Source organism: Macaca nemestrina, chromosome 3 (genome assembly GCF_043159975.1).
Source record: "Macaca nemestrina isolate mMacNem1 chromosome 3, mMacNem.hap1, whole genome shotgun sequence".
NCBI classification, from domain to species: Eukaryota; Metazoa; Chordata; class Mammalia; order Primates; family Cercopithecidae; genus Macaca; species Macaca nemestrina.
Window position 1 is genome coordinate 177,016,664 of NC_092127.1, and position 20,186 is coordinate 177,036,849.

Below are 20,186 nucleotides of genomic sequence, written 5' to 3' on the forward strand. Positions count from 1 at the left end.
TGAGGTACCCGGTGGGGCTGGCTTACCTCGATCGCAGCTGTCCCCCGTGTATCCGCTGCTGCATTCACAGTAGGGCTGCCCTAGGCCTGAAAGCCTGCACTTCCCATGCTTGCACTTGATCGCCTGGCATGGGTTAAACAGATCTTCCTCTTCATCACAGAGGACGCCTCCATGGCCCTCCAAGCACTTACAGCTGTAGGAGAATGCATTGATGGGCAAGCAGGTGCCATGTACACATCTACAGGGAGGAGGAACACAGGAGTGGGAATGCATTCAGCAGAGGAGGTAAGAATGAACGGAGGTGATGTAAGAATGGAGGATGACTGAGAAAATATGAGGGACAGAGTGCTAATGCCTAATGAACCTTCCCTCCCCTCCCCTCCCTTCCCCTCCCCTCCCCTCCCTTCCCCTCCCCTCCCCTCCCCTCCCCTCCCCTCCTCTCCCCTCCCCTCTTTCTTTCCTTCCTTCCTTCCTTGGGTTTGGCTTTGAGGCTTTCAGGTGTGTGCTCAACTACCAAGCAGCAGGAACTTACTTATTTCCAAGGCAAGGGTCATTGGTCCGTTGGTCACAGAGGGGCCCCATCCATCCTTCCTGGCACTCGCAGGTGAAGCCTGCCTGGCTGCTGGGCTGGCATGTGCCATGGGCACATACCTTCTTGTGGCATGGCTCACAGCCAGGCAAAATGCCTGTTTGCATCGGCACCTTCTGGAAGTCCTGCAGCTCACTGTTGATGTAAAGGTTCCGGATGCAGCCGTGGAAGCTGGTTCCGTTCTGCCCAGGGGCCTGGCGCAGAGATGCCACGTTGCTCTTCCCTGGCATGCCTGGGGAGGAACACCGGGTCAGAGGTCAGGCTCTCTGGGGATTTCTCAGCCATTTGCTACCCAGAAATACTGATGCTTAGGATCTCACTGCCAACCTATTACGGCAGGATATTTGGACAGGGTGGTAGGGAAGTGAAGTGGAGAAGAGATGTGTGTTTTTTTTTGTTCTGTATTGGAAGACGCTCCAGGGAATTCTAATCCACAACTAGAACAAAATACCTAGTTCACTGGTGGTTAATCTTTAACTTTTAAAATTTGCTTCAAAGAAAACTTTACATGTACACAAATGTATAAAACGTAGAGGCAGAGCTACTGTCCTTAAAGGCAAGATTGGGGGAAGGGAATGCTCCCTCTCCGTTTGTCCTCCACCCCCCACCTCCAGGCACACACTCCTGGAAGTCTGGAGCTCCATAAAGCTCAGTTTGTAGTGCTCTAATTCTATCCCTTATCTTAAAGACAAGGGGCTAGGGCTCAGAAAGCCCTGGCGACATGCTCAAGGTGACCCAGCGAGTTTAGGTTAGAGTTAGGCTGATGAGAAGAACCTCCTCTATCTCTGGAATCAGGGGTAGGTCCACCAGGTCTCAGGGGCTGAGAACTGGGGTTCACAGTGACCATTCACCCCAGCCCTGCCACATTCTAAGTTGGCAACGAATCCAGCTCGCTCCTGGCAGCGTCCCTGAGCTTGGTCAACGATGTCAATGCCATAAACTCACTCCTGATTCTTTTCAGGACAGCACCTCATTCACATCATTTTTTCTTTCTTGCTAATTGAGAGTGAAGACTTCATAGTCCAAGAAATCAGAAATAAAAAAGAAATCCCTTCAAAAACAGAGTATTTGCAATCTTTGTATATATACATTCCACTAGCGACAGTCATCTGGTAACACTCATTTTGGCAAAACGGAAGAATCTTCCCATGGCCTAAGCCAGACCCTTAGTCCCTGGAAGGCATCCTGCAGGAGGCACCCATCCAGGGAAGCGGGGAGGGTGTTGGAGGCTTTCAGAGTGCTGGCAACGCCACTACCACCTCCCCACAACCCCCCAGTTATGCTTTAGCTGTGCCTAAACTCTGGACTACTGGCTGGAAGTTCTAGGCTGAGGAAGACCCAGTTTCTCACTCTTTAGGGGGTTTGTTGGATATAAAGACCAAGAACTGTAGCACACTGTGGGTCCGAACTTATGCCACCTTCTCCTTTCCCATTCATAGGAAATGACTCATCCATTGGCATTCAAAGCAGCCACCAAAGTCAGAGAGCTAGCTGTATGAAACCACTAGGGTAGAGGGTAAGGATTTCTGGTTCTGTGTGCACTTGCAGTTGTTTCTTCTCTCTGGGGCTTAGCATTGTCATCTATATATCATGAGCATATGGACCAGAGAAGCTGTCCTAAGTTTGTCATACGTAAGAACCAACAGCAGTGCATGCTCAAAGGCAGTTTTGCAGGCTCCACTCTCTCCCCCTTCTGAGGTTCTGATGCTGTTGGAACAGGAAAGGTGCAGAAATCTAAATATCTACATGCAGCTCAGGTGATTCAGGTAGTCCATGGTTACACTCTGACAGGTACTGAATGAAGTCTCTTGGCTGTGAAGTTCTGTGAGTACAGGTGTCTAGTCATGTCCCTCTTGCTGTGGGTTGCTTTCTAGAGCAGGGCCAAAAGGATGAAACTTACCATTTCCAGGAGAGGACTGGTGACAGAAAATTCCTTGCCCTGGGGTCAGTTTTTCTAATTTAACCACATCCATCCATCATAAGGACTTTAATGACCACACATTTATGGTCCTTTATTGAGTGGTTAAAAATGAACTTCTTCCAAAACTATTTTTAATAGCTCATTTTGATATAGGCACAACACGCATATGTGCACATGTCAAGAATAAATACAGATTGGCAAAGTGCCACAGCACAGAGAACAATTAGTAAATCTGTTCCGTTTTGTTCCAAAGTTAACAATTAGAAAAAGCCCAGCTTTGACTAAAGTAATCTGTAAATGAAAATGTTTAGACATCATACATATATTTGACTTTCAATAGGCTATCATAAAATCAAGAATTATTCTGAGTCAATCTTTTCACATGCTAGCTAGGAAACTAGGTCTTCACTGACAAACAGAAGTAGATCCATGATCTTTTTTTTTTTTTGAGATGGAGTTTCACTCTTGTTGCCCAGGCTGGAGTGCAATGACACGATCTCGGCTCACTGCAACCCTCGCCTCCTGGGTTCAAGTGATTCTCCTGCCTCAGTCTCCCGAGAAGCTGGGATTACAGGCATGCGCCACCATGCCCAGCTAATTTTGTAATTCTAGTAGAGATAGGGTTTCTCCATATTGTTCAGGCTGGTCTCAAACTCCTGACCTCAGGTGATCCACCCGCCTCGGCCTCCCAAAGTGGTGGGATTACAGGCATGAACCACCACGCCCAGCCAGATCCATGAATTTTTTTAAGCCTTTCCTCTATGCCATGGACCTAGTTGGAAGTCATTCAATCAATCAGTCAATCAACCAACAGATAACTCAGCAAACAGCTTGTAGCCTTATTTCTACAGGCCTCAAAATAGCAATAAAGAGACCAAGTATCAAGCCTAGGTCCTCTGTCCCATGGCAGGACAAGGAGGGCATATGTCGCATATACATGGATTTCCATGCATGGGGCTTATTTCTTGATTTTTTTTCCCCATTAGGTAATAAGGGTTCAGTTGGACTATAGACAAAAAAAAAAAAAAAAAAAAAAAGAAAATTAAATTATTTTGTGTCGGCCAAGTGCAGTGGCTCATTCATGTAATCCCAGCACTTTGGGAGGCCGAGGTGGGTGGATCACATGACGTCAGGAGTTTGAGACCAGCCTGCCCAACATGATGAAACCCTGTCTCTACTAAAAATATTTAAAAAATTAGCTGGGTGTGGTGGCAGGCGCCTGTAATCCCAGCTACTTGGGAGGCTGAGGCAGGAGAATCACTTTAACTCAGGAGGTGGAGGTTGCAGTGAGCCAAAATTGAGCCATTGCGCTCTAGACTGGGCAACAAGAGCGAAACTCCACCTCAGGAAAAAAAAAAAAAAAATTGTGTCAAGTAAAGCACATATCCTGGGTATAACCCAAGGGTAAATGAAGCTGCCTCTCCATATACTCACCAAAGGGCTGCCTCTCCCCATATGCTGAGGCAACACCTTCAGGCAGTCTTTCTTGGGCAGCACCCGTGTTTTTTGTTTTTTTTTTTTTTAACTTTTATCTTAAGTTCAGGGGTATATGAGGGTTACACTCCCATCAACAGTGTATATGTGTTACCGTATAACAAACTGGGTAAACCCATGTCACGAGGGGTTTGTTGTACAGACTATTTCAGCACCCAGGAATTAAGCTTAATGTCCATTAGTGATTTTTCCTGATCCTCTCCCTCCTCCCACCCTCCGCCCTCTAAGAGGCCCCAGTGTGTGTTGCTCCCCTCTCTGTGTCCATGTGTTCTCATCATTTGGCTCCCACTTATAAGTGAGAACATGCGGTATGTGTTTTTCTGTTCCTGTTAGTTTGTTATCGATAATGGCCTCCAGCTCCATCCATGTTCCTGCCAAGGGCATCAGCTCAATTCTTTTTTGTGGCTGCATGGTATTTCATGGTGTATATATACCACATTTTCTTTATCCAGTCTAGAATTGATGGGCATTTAGGTTGATTCTATGTCTTTACCATTGTGAATAGTGCTGCAATGAATATATGCATGCCTGTGTCTTTATGATAGAATGATCGAGATTCCTTTGGCTATATGCTCAGTCGTGGGATTGCTGGGTTGAATGGTAGCTCTATTTTTAGGCCTTTGAGGAATCGCCACACTGTTTTCCACAATGGCTGAATTAATTTACATTTCCACCAACAGTGGTATAAGTGTTCCTTTTTCTCCACAACCTTGCCAGCAGTTGTTATTTTTTGACTTTTTAATAATAGCCATTCTCACTGGTGTGAGATGGTATCTCATTGTAGTCACTTTATATATATATATATATATTTTTTTTTTTTTTGAGATGGAGTCTCCCATTGTAGCCCAGGCTGGAGTGCGGTGGCGCGATCTCAGCTCACTGCAAGCTCCACCTACCAGGTTCATGTCATTCTCCTGCCTCAGCCTCCCGAGTAGCTGGGACTACAGGCGCCTGCCACCACACCTGGCTAATTTTTTGTATTTTTAGTAGAGACGAGGTTTCGCCGTGTTAACCAGAATGGCCTCGATCTGCTGACCTCGTGATCCGCCTGTCTCGGCCCCAAAGTGCTGGGATTACGGGTGTGAGCCACCACGCCCGGCTGTAGTCACCACTTTGAAAGGACACCTAGTTACCTCGCTCTCCTTTTCTCCCTCTGCTTCTCATGCCTTTGCCATACAGCATTCAAGGCTGTGGTCTTACAGGTTCCTTGTGCTTTGAAAATCTGAGTCACCCTTGAGAATGCACTCTAAGCGGGGAGAAAGCGGACCCATGGTGATCTCTGGCAGTGGGACTGGGATGAAAGTGGTTTCCTTGAGGCCTGGGTGCACAGAGGTGCTGTTTGAATTCTTCCAGGCCCTCGACCTTCAGAAGGATAAATACTTCTCATTTTGGAGTTTAAAACTTTTTTTCCTCTTTTTTTTTTTTCTGGGCTGGGGACTGGGGAAGGAGGAATGTTCTGACTTAAACAGTCTCATCCTGTATTTTCTTTTTTATCTTGAGATAGTGTCTGACTCTGTTTCCCAGGCTGTACTGCAATGGTGCAGTCATGGCTCACTGCAGTCTCAGCCTCCCGGGCTCATGTGATCCTCCCTCCTCAGCCTCCCAAAGTGCTGAGACTATGGGTGTGAGCCACCATGTCCAGCCCCCTTTATTTTTAAAATTTGTTTTGTACTCCATTCTAAAGGGGCTTTGAAAGGTTTAATGAAGTGGATTCTAATGAAAGCATAATAAAACCAAGTGAATGAAAAGTCCATAAATAAACAACAAAAGGCCACAACACTTAGATATGCTCCCTTTCTGCTTTATGTTAAGAAGTGAATGGCAATGCAGGTGGCTCTGGAGTCAGGCGGACCTGGACTTAAATGAGGTGTCTACTGCATAATAGCTTTGTGAACTTGGCCAAGTTATATAAAATCCTTGGGATTGCTCTTCAGGGAATACAAAACAGAGAAAATCATACCTAATTCCTAAGGTCTCTGCAGATTAAGGCTATAAAATGAGCACTGTGCTGGGCACATAGCATGGACTCAATAAATATAATTTATTTTGTCTCAAATCAAAGGTACACTTGTGACTTGGCTTCACCCACCTAAAAGCAACCCTGTTAACTGGAATGCTGGCAAGAATGGACGACTTGCTTTGTAATGAGAGTCTCCGCCGTGAAGCAATTAGACCAGTCAACTCGCTGAGTAGACTCACTATGCAATACTTTATTGATAATGCATCATAGTTACTTGAAGATGCCTCTGCATTCCTGACTTTTTAGGGAGTAGAATGGACTTTGCTTCTTCAACTTTGTATCCTTTATGTATCCATTTACTTAGTTCCTAGTATGTGGTTAAGTACTCAATAAATATTTACAGAATTGAACCAAAGACTTCGAACTGTTTCTAAAACAATCCAACTCTGTCAAAGTGTTAAGATTGTCTACTACTGAAATTATTAAAACAGAAATGCCCTAGACTTAGAGGCACTAAAAAGAAGGCTCTGAGTGGTTGAGATAATGGTGTAGCATAGGTTATTATTTTTCAGAAAATGATGTGAAACTCATGAAAATATCTGTCATGGTGATGAAACTGTACACTAACCTGTTCAAAGCTTTGACTTATTCATCTGTAAGTTAGTTTTATCAGTCAGTTCAAATAAATTCAATGTAATTTAATCCAATGTTTCTCAATTCAGCATTGACTGCTTTCTTGCTCCTTTACCAGAATTTTGAAATTCTATGCCTCCAGTTTATTTTTGTTCCTCCAAATAGAGGCAAGAACGGGAGCTCCCTCCTCTGCGGGTCCTCTCCGATGGGCTCCTACAGAACTTTGCTTATATTTCTGTCCCTCATTTATTCACTGATCTGCCTTCTTTACACTTAAAAATAAAGCCCAGGGTCTTCACTCTATGATTGCAAGTCCTAACCTACCTTTACAACCCTGTCTCCTGTTCATTCACCTTAAGGTCTTGGTGGAACAGAACTATTTCTTGTTATTCCAATACAATTTGTACATTTAATTTGTTCATTCATTCATTCAGTCACTGGATTACAGTGATACTTATCCTATCATCCACACGAATTAGCAACTAGAAGCTCCAGCACGGCAACATTTGACTGAGCTGATAGGGTCTGCCTCCTTAAGGGAGCTGGGGTGGGCTCATCTACTCCCCAGTTTGCATTTAACTTGTTTTATCATTTTCTTGATTGTATGATTTAACCTCTAACCAACTTTCTTTTCCATAGACCAGATCAAATATAAGATTCAATTATATAATGTATAAATCACCCAGCATGTGACTGATACAAAAGAAATATTAATTAATGTCCTTCTCTATCCAGATGACACGTTTACTTAGAACCAGAGATGAGATTATAAAATGATCCCTGAATACCCACCTAGAGATCTTTCTGTTCTGTCTTTGCCATCCATCTTTCAAGGATTGATCACTATTGGTCAATGACAAATACTGATGCGCTAGGCATTAATAAACTTCAGAATTCATCCAAGATGAGAATCACAGGGTTTGAGGACCAACAGAACTTGGAAAACCGCTTACCTCCTACGTAGAGTGGAGAGTCAAAATTCAGAGTGGACTGCTTTGACAAGTTGGTGATGATTTTGGGGCTCCCACCATCCACGGACAAAGAGAGACTCTGATCCAGGGCGAGTAGTTCCACAATGTGGAAGTTTCCATCATTGATTGTCTCCACACTACAACGGAAACAAAAAGTTGGCTGATTCTTCCCTTTTCTTTTCCTTACAGCAAGGCAGTTAAAATACAAACTTTAATAAGCACTCCTTGGGAAAAGAGACGGCAATCTAACACTACTGAAGATAAAGACCAGTAGTTGAATTTTTTTCAAAAATAGGTATTTTCAAGGAGATGTGATTGATTTCAGCTTCTCAGGAACTGAATACAAAGTAAGTTTGTTCTTTTATGATGAGAAGTAGAAATAACTGCATTTCATCATCATCCAGCCACATTCTCTCAACATGTAGCAATTCCAAAGGATAATTTATACATTTGCTTTTAACTGCCATAAAAGTTCCATTTACCAAGACACTATTACTTCAAATTGTACTGAAAAGACAAGGAACCTAGGCCGGTGTTAAAAACACTCTAACACACTGATCTTAGGCAACTCCTGGCTTCTGCTCTTAAAAAAACTGTATATTATGACTTATCAGAATCAAACATACACACAAATGCAAGGAGAACCAACTTGGTGGGATCTCAGTACTTTTTGAAATTGGTTAATAATACCCTCTTACTTTCTGTGCATTTTCATCAACTGATATTACTGTGAAGAAGATATCTATGCTCAGGGGAGACACGGGAATAACAGATGAAATAAAATGCTTAACATAGTGATATCTAGGAAATACTGCAATGACAATGGCTCTCTAGATTCTTTTCTATAATTTTCAAGGGCCAGGTCTAACAATTATTACTGTCACCTTCTAAAAACCTTGGAAGGGCTTATAGAAATTGATGAGTGAATAAAGACAAAAAGATGAAGAAAGTTAAATGGAAAATGAGAATTAACAAATAAGATGAAGTTGAATGCAATTAGTAAATATGTGTTACATGGTTTTTAAAGTGTAGTTGCATATCTAACACTGGTGTGACAGCAGGCAAAAAAGCAAACCAGACCAATGAAACAGGACCAAAGAAGAAATAGGACCAATACACAGTGCAGTGTTAAGAACATACTTACCTTTCGCTATACAGGAAAAATATGGCATAACGGAAGTTGGGATCAAAAAATTAATGGTGATGATTACAGATCTAACATGCTGGGATACTAGAGAGACTGAAAAAGGCTTCAACATGGAAACATGGGAGCATGTGATAGATTATTACTAAATGTGAATACTTAATACTCTGTATGCAAGATGACTGATTAAACTTCTGGGCACTGATATTTAAATTTGTAAAATGGCAAAGTCTAGGGAATGATAGAAAAATGCATTAACATATTTCTGCATGGCTTTCACCACTGGAGTCTAATCATATTCCATTGTATGCTGACAGATAATAAAATGTTTTTTTGATTTGAGAACAAGAGAAATCGTTCTGCAGAAATGTGAAAACATTTGACATTCTTTCTGTTTAAGTGGTTAGAAGAGTCCACGTGTGCAGGAATCTTTGATAGCCTGTCTCAGATAACAACTTTATAAAATTAAATGTTAGATATGTCAATCAATATTTTTGCCTTTTACACTTTTAATTATCCTAACACTTAACATCTATACAATTGGCAGAGAAAAAAATAGACCAGAAAATTATTTTCTAAGTAAAGTTGCACACCATCCATTAGTGGTTTTAAATATGACTCTCTCCTAAGAGGGTATGCCAAGTAGCAACATCAGCTAATGGTTAAGCATATAGACTCTGTAGTCAGATAATCCTGGATTTGAATCCTGGTCCTGCATTTATGAAGTGTTTGATTTAGATAAGTTACTTTATTACTAATATATTTCAGTTTTCTCTTCAGTAAATGCTAATAAATATTTCTGCCTTCCATAGTTAATTTGAGGACTATGTAAAATGACTGAAAGATACTCAGCATAGCGAAAATGAATGTTAGATATTAGTATCACCATCACTATCATATCGGCCCCCCCCACCCAACCACGATCATCATGATACAAATAATTCAACCCTATTTCTGAATCTTCTTGATGAAAGAATTTAATTTAGCTTTGTTTTAAATATTAATTGTAGGATAATGTTAAAGGCTGGCAGAAATGTAATAACTTCTTTGGGGGCATATCTTGTTCAAGTTACTAAAAGTTTTAAAGTAAAACATTAAAATAAAGGCAGACATAGAGTAGAAGCCAGTTCCTTTTTACTTTGAGGTTACACACAACTTTCCAAGTAGTTTTATTTGGCTGTCCTATCAACATCAACCTTGATAAATATTAATAATGAGGTCCCCATTTTCTCTTTAAAACTGCAAAGAAAAGATGCATATATTACCAAGGAATGGATTCTTGGTCACATATTGGTCTTAGACAGTCAGTTCAGGCATGTCATCATCAATGACTGTGTCTGATGCAGTACAATTGTGTGGTTTAAGTTAACACACTTTACAGTTTTAAACACCCGAATGCAGTTGGAACTTGGAGGTAGGTAGTTTCATCATCAACTCACTTTACTTATTGCTCTTTTATTCCCTCCTCTGTTCCTTTTTCTTCTTTTTTGAAGTACATGTCTTAAACTCTTGATAATTGTAAGCTAATTTAAAGTATTGGCCATGTATTATTTATATCTGAAAATATGTGGTAAGTAAATATAAGGGAGATGTATTAGGAATAACATATATCAATTGTTTTTAGCAATGCTCCTAGATGATATCTATAGGTAATCATTACGCTTCAAGCATGTTTAAGACAAGACCTCTGAAAATTCATTGTATAAAACATAGTTGGAATTTTCAGTGGCAGTATCGTCAAGGATAATGCTGAGAGATAAATCTTGCTCAGCTTGTCCTAGCTCTCATTAGACATGTCATCTTTGGTTAGTGTGACCTTAGGTGATTTTTCTTCCTTTTAAGAGAAGTGCAAATAATAAGAGCAAAGGATTATATATCACATACTAAGGACCAGGCACTAAGAACTTTGCAAGTATTACCTCACATAAGCTTCACAACAAGAGGTGGGCACTTAGGACACATCTAGTTAGTGGCTAAACAGTTCTGAAGCCAGGTTGTCTGGCTCAAGTGTATGTGCTCCTAATTATTATGTACTACTTTTATAATCGAAAACCTGAGGAATACCTATTCCTAGACAAATGGCATGTGTTTTCACCACTAACAAGCTTTTAATATACAATTTCTGTCCCAAATAGCCTGGGAATAATAAAGTTCTACAGTAAATAACTTTGTATGATAGCAAAACTTGATTCGTTTACTAAAAAACACTGAATTATTAATAAAAGTAATAATCTCACAACGAGCCTTTGAAGAATGCATAGAAATTATATGGATTTTAAAACTGAGTTTGGATTTTATTTTCACAATTATGAGTGAGATTCAGACTGACTACACTTTTCTCTCCCTAAAAGCTTTAAATGTCTAATCTGATCACACCAGAACTTCACAAGACTTATCACTGAGATTAATTCCATTTACATCTCCCTGGAATTAAATGAAGTCTCATCTTGACCTTTTAACAGGTAAGCATAGTGAAGTTCATGATCTTAGATTCCTTCTTTTTTGAGACAGAGTCTCGCTCTGTCAGCCAGGCTGGAGTACGGTGACATAATGATGACTCACTGCAGCCTCAGCCTCCTGGACTCAAGTGATCCTGCTGCCTCAGCTTCCTAAGCAGCTAGGACCACAGCTACATGCCACCATGCCCAGCTACTTTTTAAATTTTTCTGTAGAGATAGGGTCTTGCTATGTTTCCCAGGCTGGTCTCAAGCGATCTTCTTGGCTTTGCCTCCCAAAGTGCTGAGATTACAGATGTAAACCACCACAACTGGCCAATTTGTTTTTTAAGATGATATTTTACACATGGGACCTAAAGAGAATTTTTCAGAGTTAATAACATTCTAACTTGGTGTTTCATGCTGTCTTTTCTAGCATGAGATAAACTGGGGGATGTCCAGGAATCCTTTGTTTACACATTCGTTTAAAATTAAAGCAGTGGGCCAGGAGCGGTGGCTCACACCTACAATCCTAGCACTTTGGGAGGCCAAGATGGGCAGATGGCTTGAGCTCAGGAGTTCGAGACCAGCCTGGGCAATATGGTGAAATCTTGACTCTTCTAAAATACAAACAAAATCAGCCGGGCATGGTGGTGGGCGCCTGTAATCCCAGCTGCACAGGAGGCTGAGGCACGAGGATTGCTTGAACCCCGGAGGCAGAGGTTGCAGTGAGCTGAGACAGTGCCACTGCAGTCCAGCCTGGGCAACAAAGTGAAACTCTGTCTCAAAAAATAAATAAAATAAAATAGAATAAAAGCAGTGATCAACACACTAGTTGCTACATAGTAAGACTGCCTGAGCTATAAAGCCATAATCCACTTTTCAGTCTGTAGCAGCTGTCTCCTACATACCCACATGCAACGCATGGCATCCTTCTGGGTTCTGATAAGTATTGATAAACTCTCTTTCACCACTCCCTAGGGAACAATATATTTTATGACTCACAAAAACTACAAGCGAACCACTTAACTTTGAGCCTTTCTACTGGGAATTTGAATTGCAGTTATTACTATTACTATGAGGTTTAGTTTTACTACACTCACCTATTTCCTGAGATTTGTTTTCTTGAATTTATATACTGGAAGTGGATACATGAAAACAAAGCAGTTACCCCACTGTCTGTGGTCTGCTACAGAAAAATAATTCAGAACTTTGGGGCCTAAAAGAGGGATTTTAAAATGTCTCTGATTTTCTTTATCTACTTTGCTTACACACAATACATTAACAATGATAAACATAATGTATTTCTGTAGTTTAATAAACAGATTGTTTTTCTTTATGTGTGCTTCAACTTCTTGCCTTAAAATTTTAAAGTGTCTGAGCTGGGTGCAGTGGCTCACGCCTGTAATTCCAGCACTTTGGGAGGCCAAGGCTGGTTTATCATGAGGTCAGGAGTTCCAGTCTAGCCTGGCCAAGATGGTGAAACGCCATCTCTAGTAAAAATACAAAAATAAGCTGGGCATCGTGGCATACGCCTGTAATCCCAGCTCCTCTGGAGGCTGAGACAGGAGAATTGCTTGAACCCAGGAGGTGGAGTTTGCAGTGAGCCGAGATTGTGCCACTGCTCTCTAGCCTAGGTGACAGAGCAAGATTCCATTTCAAAAAAAAAAAAAAAATTAAAATTGAAGTATCCAGTGGCATATTCCACGCTTTGGAATAGGAACTGGAAACCAAACAAACTCAACTGGTCATCTCATTATGGTATCTGTGGCCTGATGATACTTCACCTGTGAAGTGAGAGTGATACTAAAAAATATTCTTGCATATCTCTTTAGTCAAAAGGAATGGGAAGCCAAATGAGATTAAAGATATCTATGTAGGCCGGGTGCGGTGGCTCACGCCTGTAATCCCAGCACTTTGAGAGGCTGAGGTGGGCGGATCATGAGGTCAGGAGATGGAGACCATCCTGGCTAACATGGTGAAACTCTGTCTCTACTAAAAATACAAAAAATAGCCAGGCACAGTGGTGGGCACCTGTAGTCCCAGCTACTCGGGAGGCTGAGGAAGGAGAATGGTGTGAACCTGGGAGGCGGAGCTTGCAATGAGCCAAGATCGTGCCACTGCACTCCAGCCTGGGCGACAGAGCGAGACTCTGTCTCAAAAAAAAAAAAAGATATAAGAATTTTTCAAAAGAAAGCTTTAGAAAATAGTTTTTCAAGTAATATTTTAATCAGTACTTTTAAAACAGATTAATATGAATAAAATTCTCTAAACTAGAAAGGCTTCTCTAAACTTGAACATACTGTAGAGTGAGATGTCAGGCTATAAAATTCCCACTTGGGTATTTATTCTTCTGTATCCGGATATCTGAGCAGGAAGAATATCCATGAGTCATCAGCACTACTCACTATTATGAGTCCACTCTGTGCCAAGCACGATGCCAGGTGCTTTACATTCATTCAATTCTCATAACCAAACATGAAAAGCAGATCTAATTGCATTTATTGAGATAACAAAAATGAAGCACAAAGAAACGAAGCAATTTGCCCAAGGTTATAAGCTAGTTAAACAGGGGGACTTTTACATATGGCATATCAAGAATGGCTGAATAAACATCTTGGAAACAAGAATACCATATAGATTCTGTCTACTGTCTGTCTCCCCAATGAGACTGAGCTTCTCAGATACAGAGATCATCTTTGTTGAGTTTCTTTTGTATTTTTGTTGAAATGTAAGCCTGTAAACTGCACAGTCCAGAGTGTATGTAGCCAACCAAATGTAACAGTAGGTAAGAGAAAGTCCCCTGAATTTGAGCAGGTTGCCTAAATATGAAAACTTGCACACCAGTAAGGTGGTTCATCTGATTTTCTTATTTTTAAACAGTAGTTAGCTGTGTTTCCAAAGAAGCTGCCTGGTTTGGAAAATCACATTAATTTGAATCTAAAAAAAGCATATATTTTTCAATAATAACTTTCATTTAAAAAAAGTTTGTTTTTCTAGATGAAAAGAAAGTCACTTTGAAAGACAGCACATTATTAGCCTACTTGAGAATAAAAATTTAATACTCCAGCCCTGTCTGAGGACCTACTGCTTAAATTTAGGCTGCTATTCATTTTTCCATTTATTCATGGCACTATTACTGACATGGTTTGGCTGTGTCCCCACCCAAATCTCATCTTGAATTGTAGTTCCCATAATTCCCCATGTTGTGGGAGGGACCAAGTGGGATATAAGTGAATTATGGGTGTGGTTTTCCCAATACTGCTATCATGGTAGTGAGTGAGTCTTACGAGATGTGATGGTTTTATTGGAGTTTTCCCTTTTTGCTTTGATCTCAATTCTCTCTTGTCTGCCACCATGTAAGACATGTAAGCCATTCCTTTCGCCTTCTGCTATGATCGTGAGGCCTCCCTAGCCATGTGAAACTGTGAGTCTATCAAACCTCTTTTTCTTTATAAATTACCCAGTCTTGGGTATGTCTTTATCAGCAGTGTGAAAATGGACTAATACAATTACTAAGTCCCTCTTTATGCTATTCTCTAAGTGCTGTAAAGATTAGGCCCGTGCGCCATACTCCAAATCCATTCCCTTGTTAGGCAGCTAATTTCATCTATGTTGCTGGTTCCAGCCCTTTAGGCAGCAGGTTGTTGGCAAATGTTTAACAGCTGGTACTGTTAAAAAAAAAAAAAAAAACAAGAACAGAAACCCGGATTTGTAGGCTTTGCTGATTTTTGTGGTGGGAATACTCCCAACATGGCTGATTTCATTGTGAGCATCAAGCATGATGTTGTAGAACTTGGATATGGGAAGAGATGCAGACAATCAGCTCGCAAAGTATGTATTCCTTTTACACAAGGGGTTCTCAAAGTGTAGTCCCTGGAGTACAAGATATCCTGGAAACTTGTTAAAAATGCAAAATTTCAGGCCTAGCTAAGACCTACAGAATCAGAAACTAGGAGTGGTGCCCAACAACCTGTAGTTTAACATATCTTTCAGGTGATTCCAATGCAGACTTTTGAAAACAACCATTCTACACTAATGCCTGTATGCTTGATGCTGTTAACAGCAGGTATGTCTACAAGAAGCCATGATCTTCTATTCGGATGTAGGAAATAAGATGAGAAAATGTGCATACTACTCTATTTCTACTGCTAAAATAATAATTACTACCTCTTGAGTTTTCTTAAACACACTTCAAGCTATGTTAACTAGTGTCTTTTAACTTTGAACATAGTTGGCTGTGTTTACAAAGAGGCTGTCTGGTTTGGGAAATGACATTTGTTTGAATTTAAAGAAAGAAGCACATATTTTTTATTAATAACTTTTGTAAAAAATGTTTCCCCTTATCTAGATTAAAAGAAAGTCTTTTTGAAGGGCAACAAATGACCAGTCTAGACATAATTTCATAAAATAATAGTCTTCATACTGATTTATGTGAAACAATAGTTGACATATAAAATAATTTTTTAACCAAAAATATCCTATAGAAATAATAACAATATATTATTACTTTCCCCTCATTTTATCAGATTTCATTTTGCTAAAATAAAATCCATTTTCTTCAATGTGGAGAATTAACCAGGCAATTGAAATGATGCACCAGGCCGGGGGCGGTGGCTCAAGCCTGTAATCCCAGCACTTTGGGAGGCCGAGACGGGCGGATCATGAGGTCAGGAGATCGAGACCATCTTGGCTAACACGGTGAAACCCCGTCTCTACTAAAAAAAAAACACAAAAAACTAGGCGGGCGAGGTGGCGGGCGCCTATACTCCCAGCTACTTGGGAGGCTGAGGCAGGAGAATGGCGTGAACCCGGGAGGCAGAGCTTGCAGTGAGCTGAGATCCGGCCACTGCACTCCAGCCTGGGCGACAGAGCGAGACTCTGTCTCAAAAAAAAAAAGATGCACCTGAGGTACAAAATTATTTCCAAGTGCAAGACCCAATAATATATTAAATAATGCAAAATTTAGAAAACAATGTTTTACCAAAGTAAATTTTATATAACATAGCATTATGACAATAAAACTGAACTTAAGTGGAAACAAATCAAAATTTGAAAGTGTACTTCACCCAGACAGAATATTTATTAGCCACTTATGGGACAGCTGATTGCAACACTGTTATTGATAGATTTTACTACAGGGGATGGAGAAGTACTATCTTTCATCAAAGATTTTACATTGTAGTAAAGGCCTGGCCCAGGACAGAGGTTACCTTGCTTGGCATTTTCTGGCATTTGAAAAAAGGTCAAAAAATTAGCCGTATCAGAGTTAAGAGTTAGGAAAAACTGCAAATTGAAGGTAAAGGAAAGGAGAGGATTAAGAGTAGATCCATTGCACCTGTGATGCATTTCAATGCCAGAAGGAATGCGATGGGAACACAGGTTTGGGTGAAGCAAATGAAATAAACTCAGTTTTGAACATCCTGAATTTGTGATACTAGTAGCCATCATTGTTTACGGTTTACCAAACATCATTGCAAATATTTTACATTTATCATGTCATACAATTTTTACCATAATCTCACAAAAAGGAGACTATTATTTGTTATCCCCATTTACCAGATGAGGCCCAAGGAGCTGAAGCAATCTGTCTAAGATGCACAGTTAGTTGATAACAGAGCCGGACTGGAATCAAGCCAGTCTATCTCCAGAGCAACTGCTATTTCTATTATTTCAATTTGATTTTTGAGTGGTAATGACATTGAAATGGCTCAAAAATCAAATGGATATAAAATGGTATTCATGCAGAAGTCTTGTTTCTATTTCTTCTTGTCTATGTCTAGTTTTTCTTTGTGCAAATACATGAAATTATAAGTGCTCATATTTATCTCCTTTGATACTTGTTCTTCCTTACATTTCCTTCCTGTCTTCCTTCTTTTTTCTTCATTGCTTCCTTCCTTTCCTCCTTTTTTCTTATATTAATTTTCTTAATGTAAACATAACATTCTATATTTAATATATTAATAAAATATACATATCTATATATCTGAATTCTTGGTAATTGTTGCCTCTTTTATTAAAAAATAAGGTCATAGCTTTTCTTGATTGGAAAATCAAGAAAATTTTTTGGTCATAAGCCAAAAGGCAATAATTAAATTAAAGCTATATTTGCTCTAGGCCTCACATTTTGTATCTCTATTAGATGATCTGCCAGCAGAAACATAGGCTTGCAGCTCCTAATAAAGAATATGCAACATAACAGTCCTTTGATAAATGTCATAAGATACATTCCATTCTTTATTAGGTGAAATGGCAATGAGCATAAACTCAAAAAAACTAGTGATGGTAGGTCCTTGTTTGGATGTAATCACTTGGGCTTCTACAAAGTATTTAGAAATATTTTGGCATATGTGATATGAATGCTAGCTTTAATAAGCCAAACCAAAAACCTTTACTATGGCTTCTGAGAGTTCTGTGCTGCATTACATAAAATAAATTTAAAAATAAATAAAACAATGAACCACAAATTTCTGAAATCTTTCCATGGGCCGAAACACATTGAGGCAAGAAAATTTAAGGCCTCATAATATCTAAAATCTTGGCACTAATTCATCACCATTTGGAGATAAAATAAGTATTGTATTCAACTTGGAAATCAACAATTATGTGTTTGTTTCCATGCTCCAAATATTCACAAGTGGTGGATATCAAATTCCATTCATGGCTACAAGTGGCATGTACTTTCCCAGAACTACTATGAAGCATCAAATAAGATGTGAAGTCTTTTGAAGCACATTGATACATATTAGAGTACCAATAACATGCAGGCCAGTGTCTCCACTTTACGTCATAATCAATGCCTATTCATTTGTTGCCAAGTGTGTTTGACCTACAGATATGTTTTGTTCATCATATATAGTATTAAAAATGCACACGGATATCTAAAGGAGAGAAAATTTATATTAAAAACCCCCCAGATTTCTGCCTTTTTCCTGAAAAACCAAGAGTCTGGCAAAACCTAAGTCCATATTTTCCCCACGGAGAACTGAGTAGATGCAATCCTGTTTTGACAAATAGTTACTATTGGTTCATTCCAGTCACAACCACTTATTTTATATTGCCAACATCAAGGCTATTTATAATAAAATAATACTTACGTAAAAAATTAGATCTTTTACAGAATAAAAGGGTGAGAGCATATTATTTTCTTGTACTTGACCTGTTTAATCATTTATGTTACTTATCTGGAAAAACTGACTACTTAGGAGTTTGTGACCCCTTCTATAAAGGGTGAATTTCTACAGGTAAAAAAATAACTAGCTAAATAGTCTGCAGGATGTTAGGGAATTGGTGTTGGGTTCCAACAGAGGGGCTCTGATAGTTAGTCTTATGCAATAAGGACTAAAAACTATACCCCACGACCACCACCCATTTCACGTCTCCAGTATATTATTAATATCATTAATCACTAGAAAACTTCCACAATGAATGGTCAAGATTCCCTATGACAACACTGTATGAATCCATTTGCTTAATCTGCGTAAGTTCCAAATGAGCTGGGCCTTTGTTCCTTAAAGCTCAGGATAGGTCCGGCACATAGTAAGTGCTCAATAAACCTGTGAGGTATGAATGGCAGCCTGAAGTCACTCACAGTGCTGGATATCTTCATTTGATTCTCTGGACCTCCCTTCCAACTTTCTTTACCCAACTCTGAGTCCTGGGAGGCTCATGTGCAAGCTACATTACCAGAGTCTATAGATTCCTTCTTTCCTGGCATGCAGTGTGGCCAGTGGGGAACACAGACAGGAGATTGTTGGGAGGAAAGAGAGTGAGGTTGTGTATTTCAAAAGCTGGTTGTTTCCGTGGGAGCTTACTCCAAACCTCTAGTAAAGGTCCCAGCTTCTGGCAGGCAAGCCTCTCTACAAAGCCTTTACAGAGCATGAGTTTCCATAACCGCTCCCTCCTCTTGATCCTTCAGGTGGATGGGTAACAACACCTCCTTGCATCCCTTGTTTCCAGCTGCAGGTTACTGTACTATCCCAGTCACCTCTTTGGACATAGCAGCCCCCTTACAAATCCCTCCTCAAACTCTCCAGTTTGAGCATGCCCTCCGTTCCTGCCAGGTTTCTCACAAATACCCTCATCCTAAGACCTGCTGGAGCCAACTTAGTCTCTCTCCTCCCCATAACAAAATAATAGAGGAGACGCAGTTCTTCATTAAGCAATGTTTTTTCACCTTTACCCGTAACTGAGAGATCTTCACCTGTAAATGGCAGAAGCCGGGTGGGAGCCGGTGTCGTAGCTGGCACGAACACGCCCCCGATAGAGTTCTACCGCGATATGGTCCTTGTCACCCTTATACAGGAGGATGCCGCTGTCTTCATCTGTGGCAATCTAGTAGAAAGTAACCCTGGCATTACTAGGATGTGTAGGCAACCAGACATATTTCATCAGAAAGAGACTGCTAAGTGAGGTGAAGAGGTTTTACTCTGGTTTAGGTTTTCCGGATGGCTATGAGAAAATAATGCTGAAATTATTACTTGAAAGGTGACTTGTTCTTAAATTGCTTTGTTGCAAATAAATCCATAAAGAAACTTAAAAAGAACAAGAAGAAATCCTCAAGTAAACATGTTGGATGTGCTCAGAACTTTCTTTGCTGGAGATTTTTGCTAAACCACTCCTTTTGCTCCTGTTACAAGCTTTATTTATACCATCTGTGAAAAATGACCACATTGTCAAAGATGGATTTTTATATCCCATATTAAAAAAAAAAAAACCCACAAATTTTTCACAGTTATGCCATGTGGAGGGGGAAGTCTTTGTTTTTATCCTGCTCTTTGGCCCATTTTGGCTTTTAAAGGATTAATTAAGTTAAGACTTAAGCCCCAACATCACTGTTGGTGGGGCAACAATTTGGTGGGGCAAACACCGGAAGGCAGGGACTCATGCCTTCCAGGATTCTCTTCTTCCTGACTTCAGAAGGACCCCCTGGCCCTCACTAGAGTATCAGGGTAAACCAAAACAGGGGTGGCATTTACAGGAAGCTGACTAAAGTTATTTGAATTGAAAATATATTAAATGATTTTGCTTATCAGATAA

At 40.1% G+C, this 20,186-nt stretch overlaps 1 protein-coding gene across 2 annotated transcripts in view; it reads right to left on the minus strand.

Annotated features, from left to right (window-relative positions):
- LOC105487854 (slit guidance ligand 2) overlaps positions 1-20,186 on the minus strand; it is a 371,613-nt gene that overhangs the window by 2,890 nt on the left and 348,537 nt on the right. For both annotated transcript variants that reach the window (XM_011751484.3, XM_011751482.3), the window contains 4 exons: positions 19,351-19,481; positions 7,551-7,705; positions 533-821; positions 27-238 (listed from right to left, as the gene is read on the minus strand). In XM_011751484.3, coding sequence (XP_011749786.2) covers positions 27-238; positions 533-821; positions 7,551-7,705; positions 19,351-19,481 — 787 coding nt within the window. The remainder of the gene's footprint in view (positions 1-26; positions 239-532; positions 822-7,550; positions 7,706-19,350; positions 19,482-20,186) is intronic.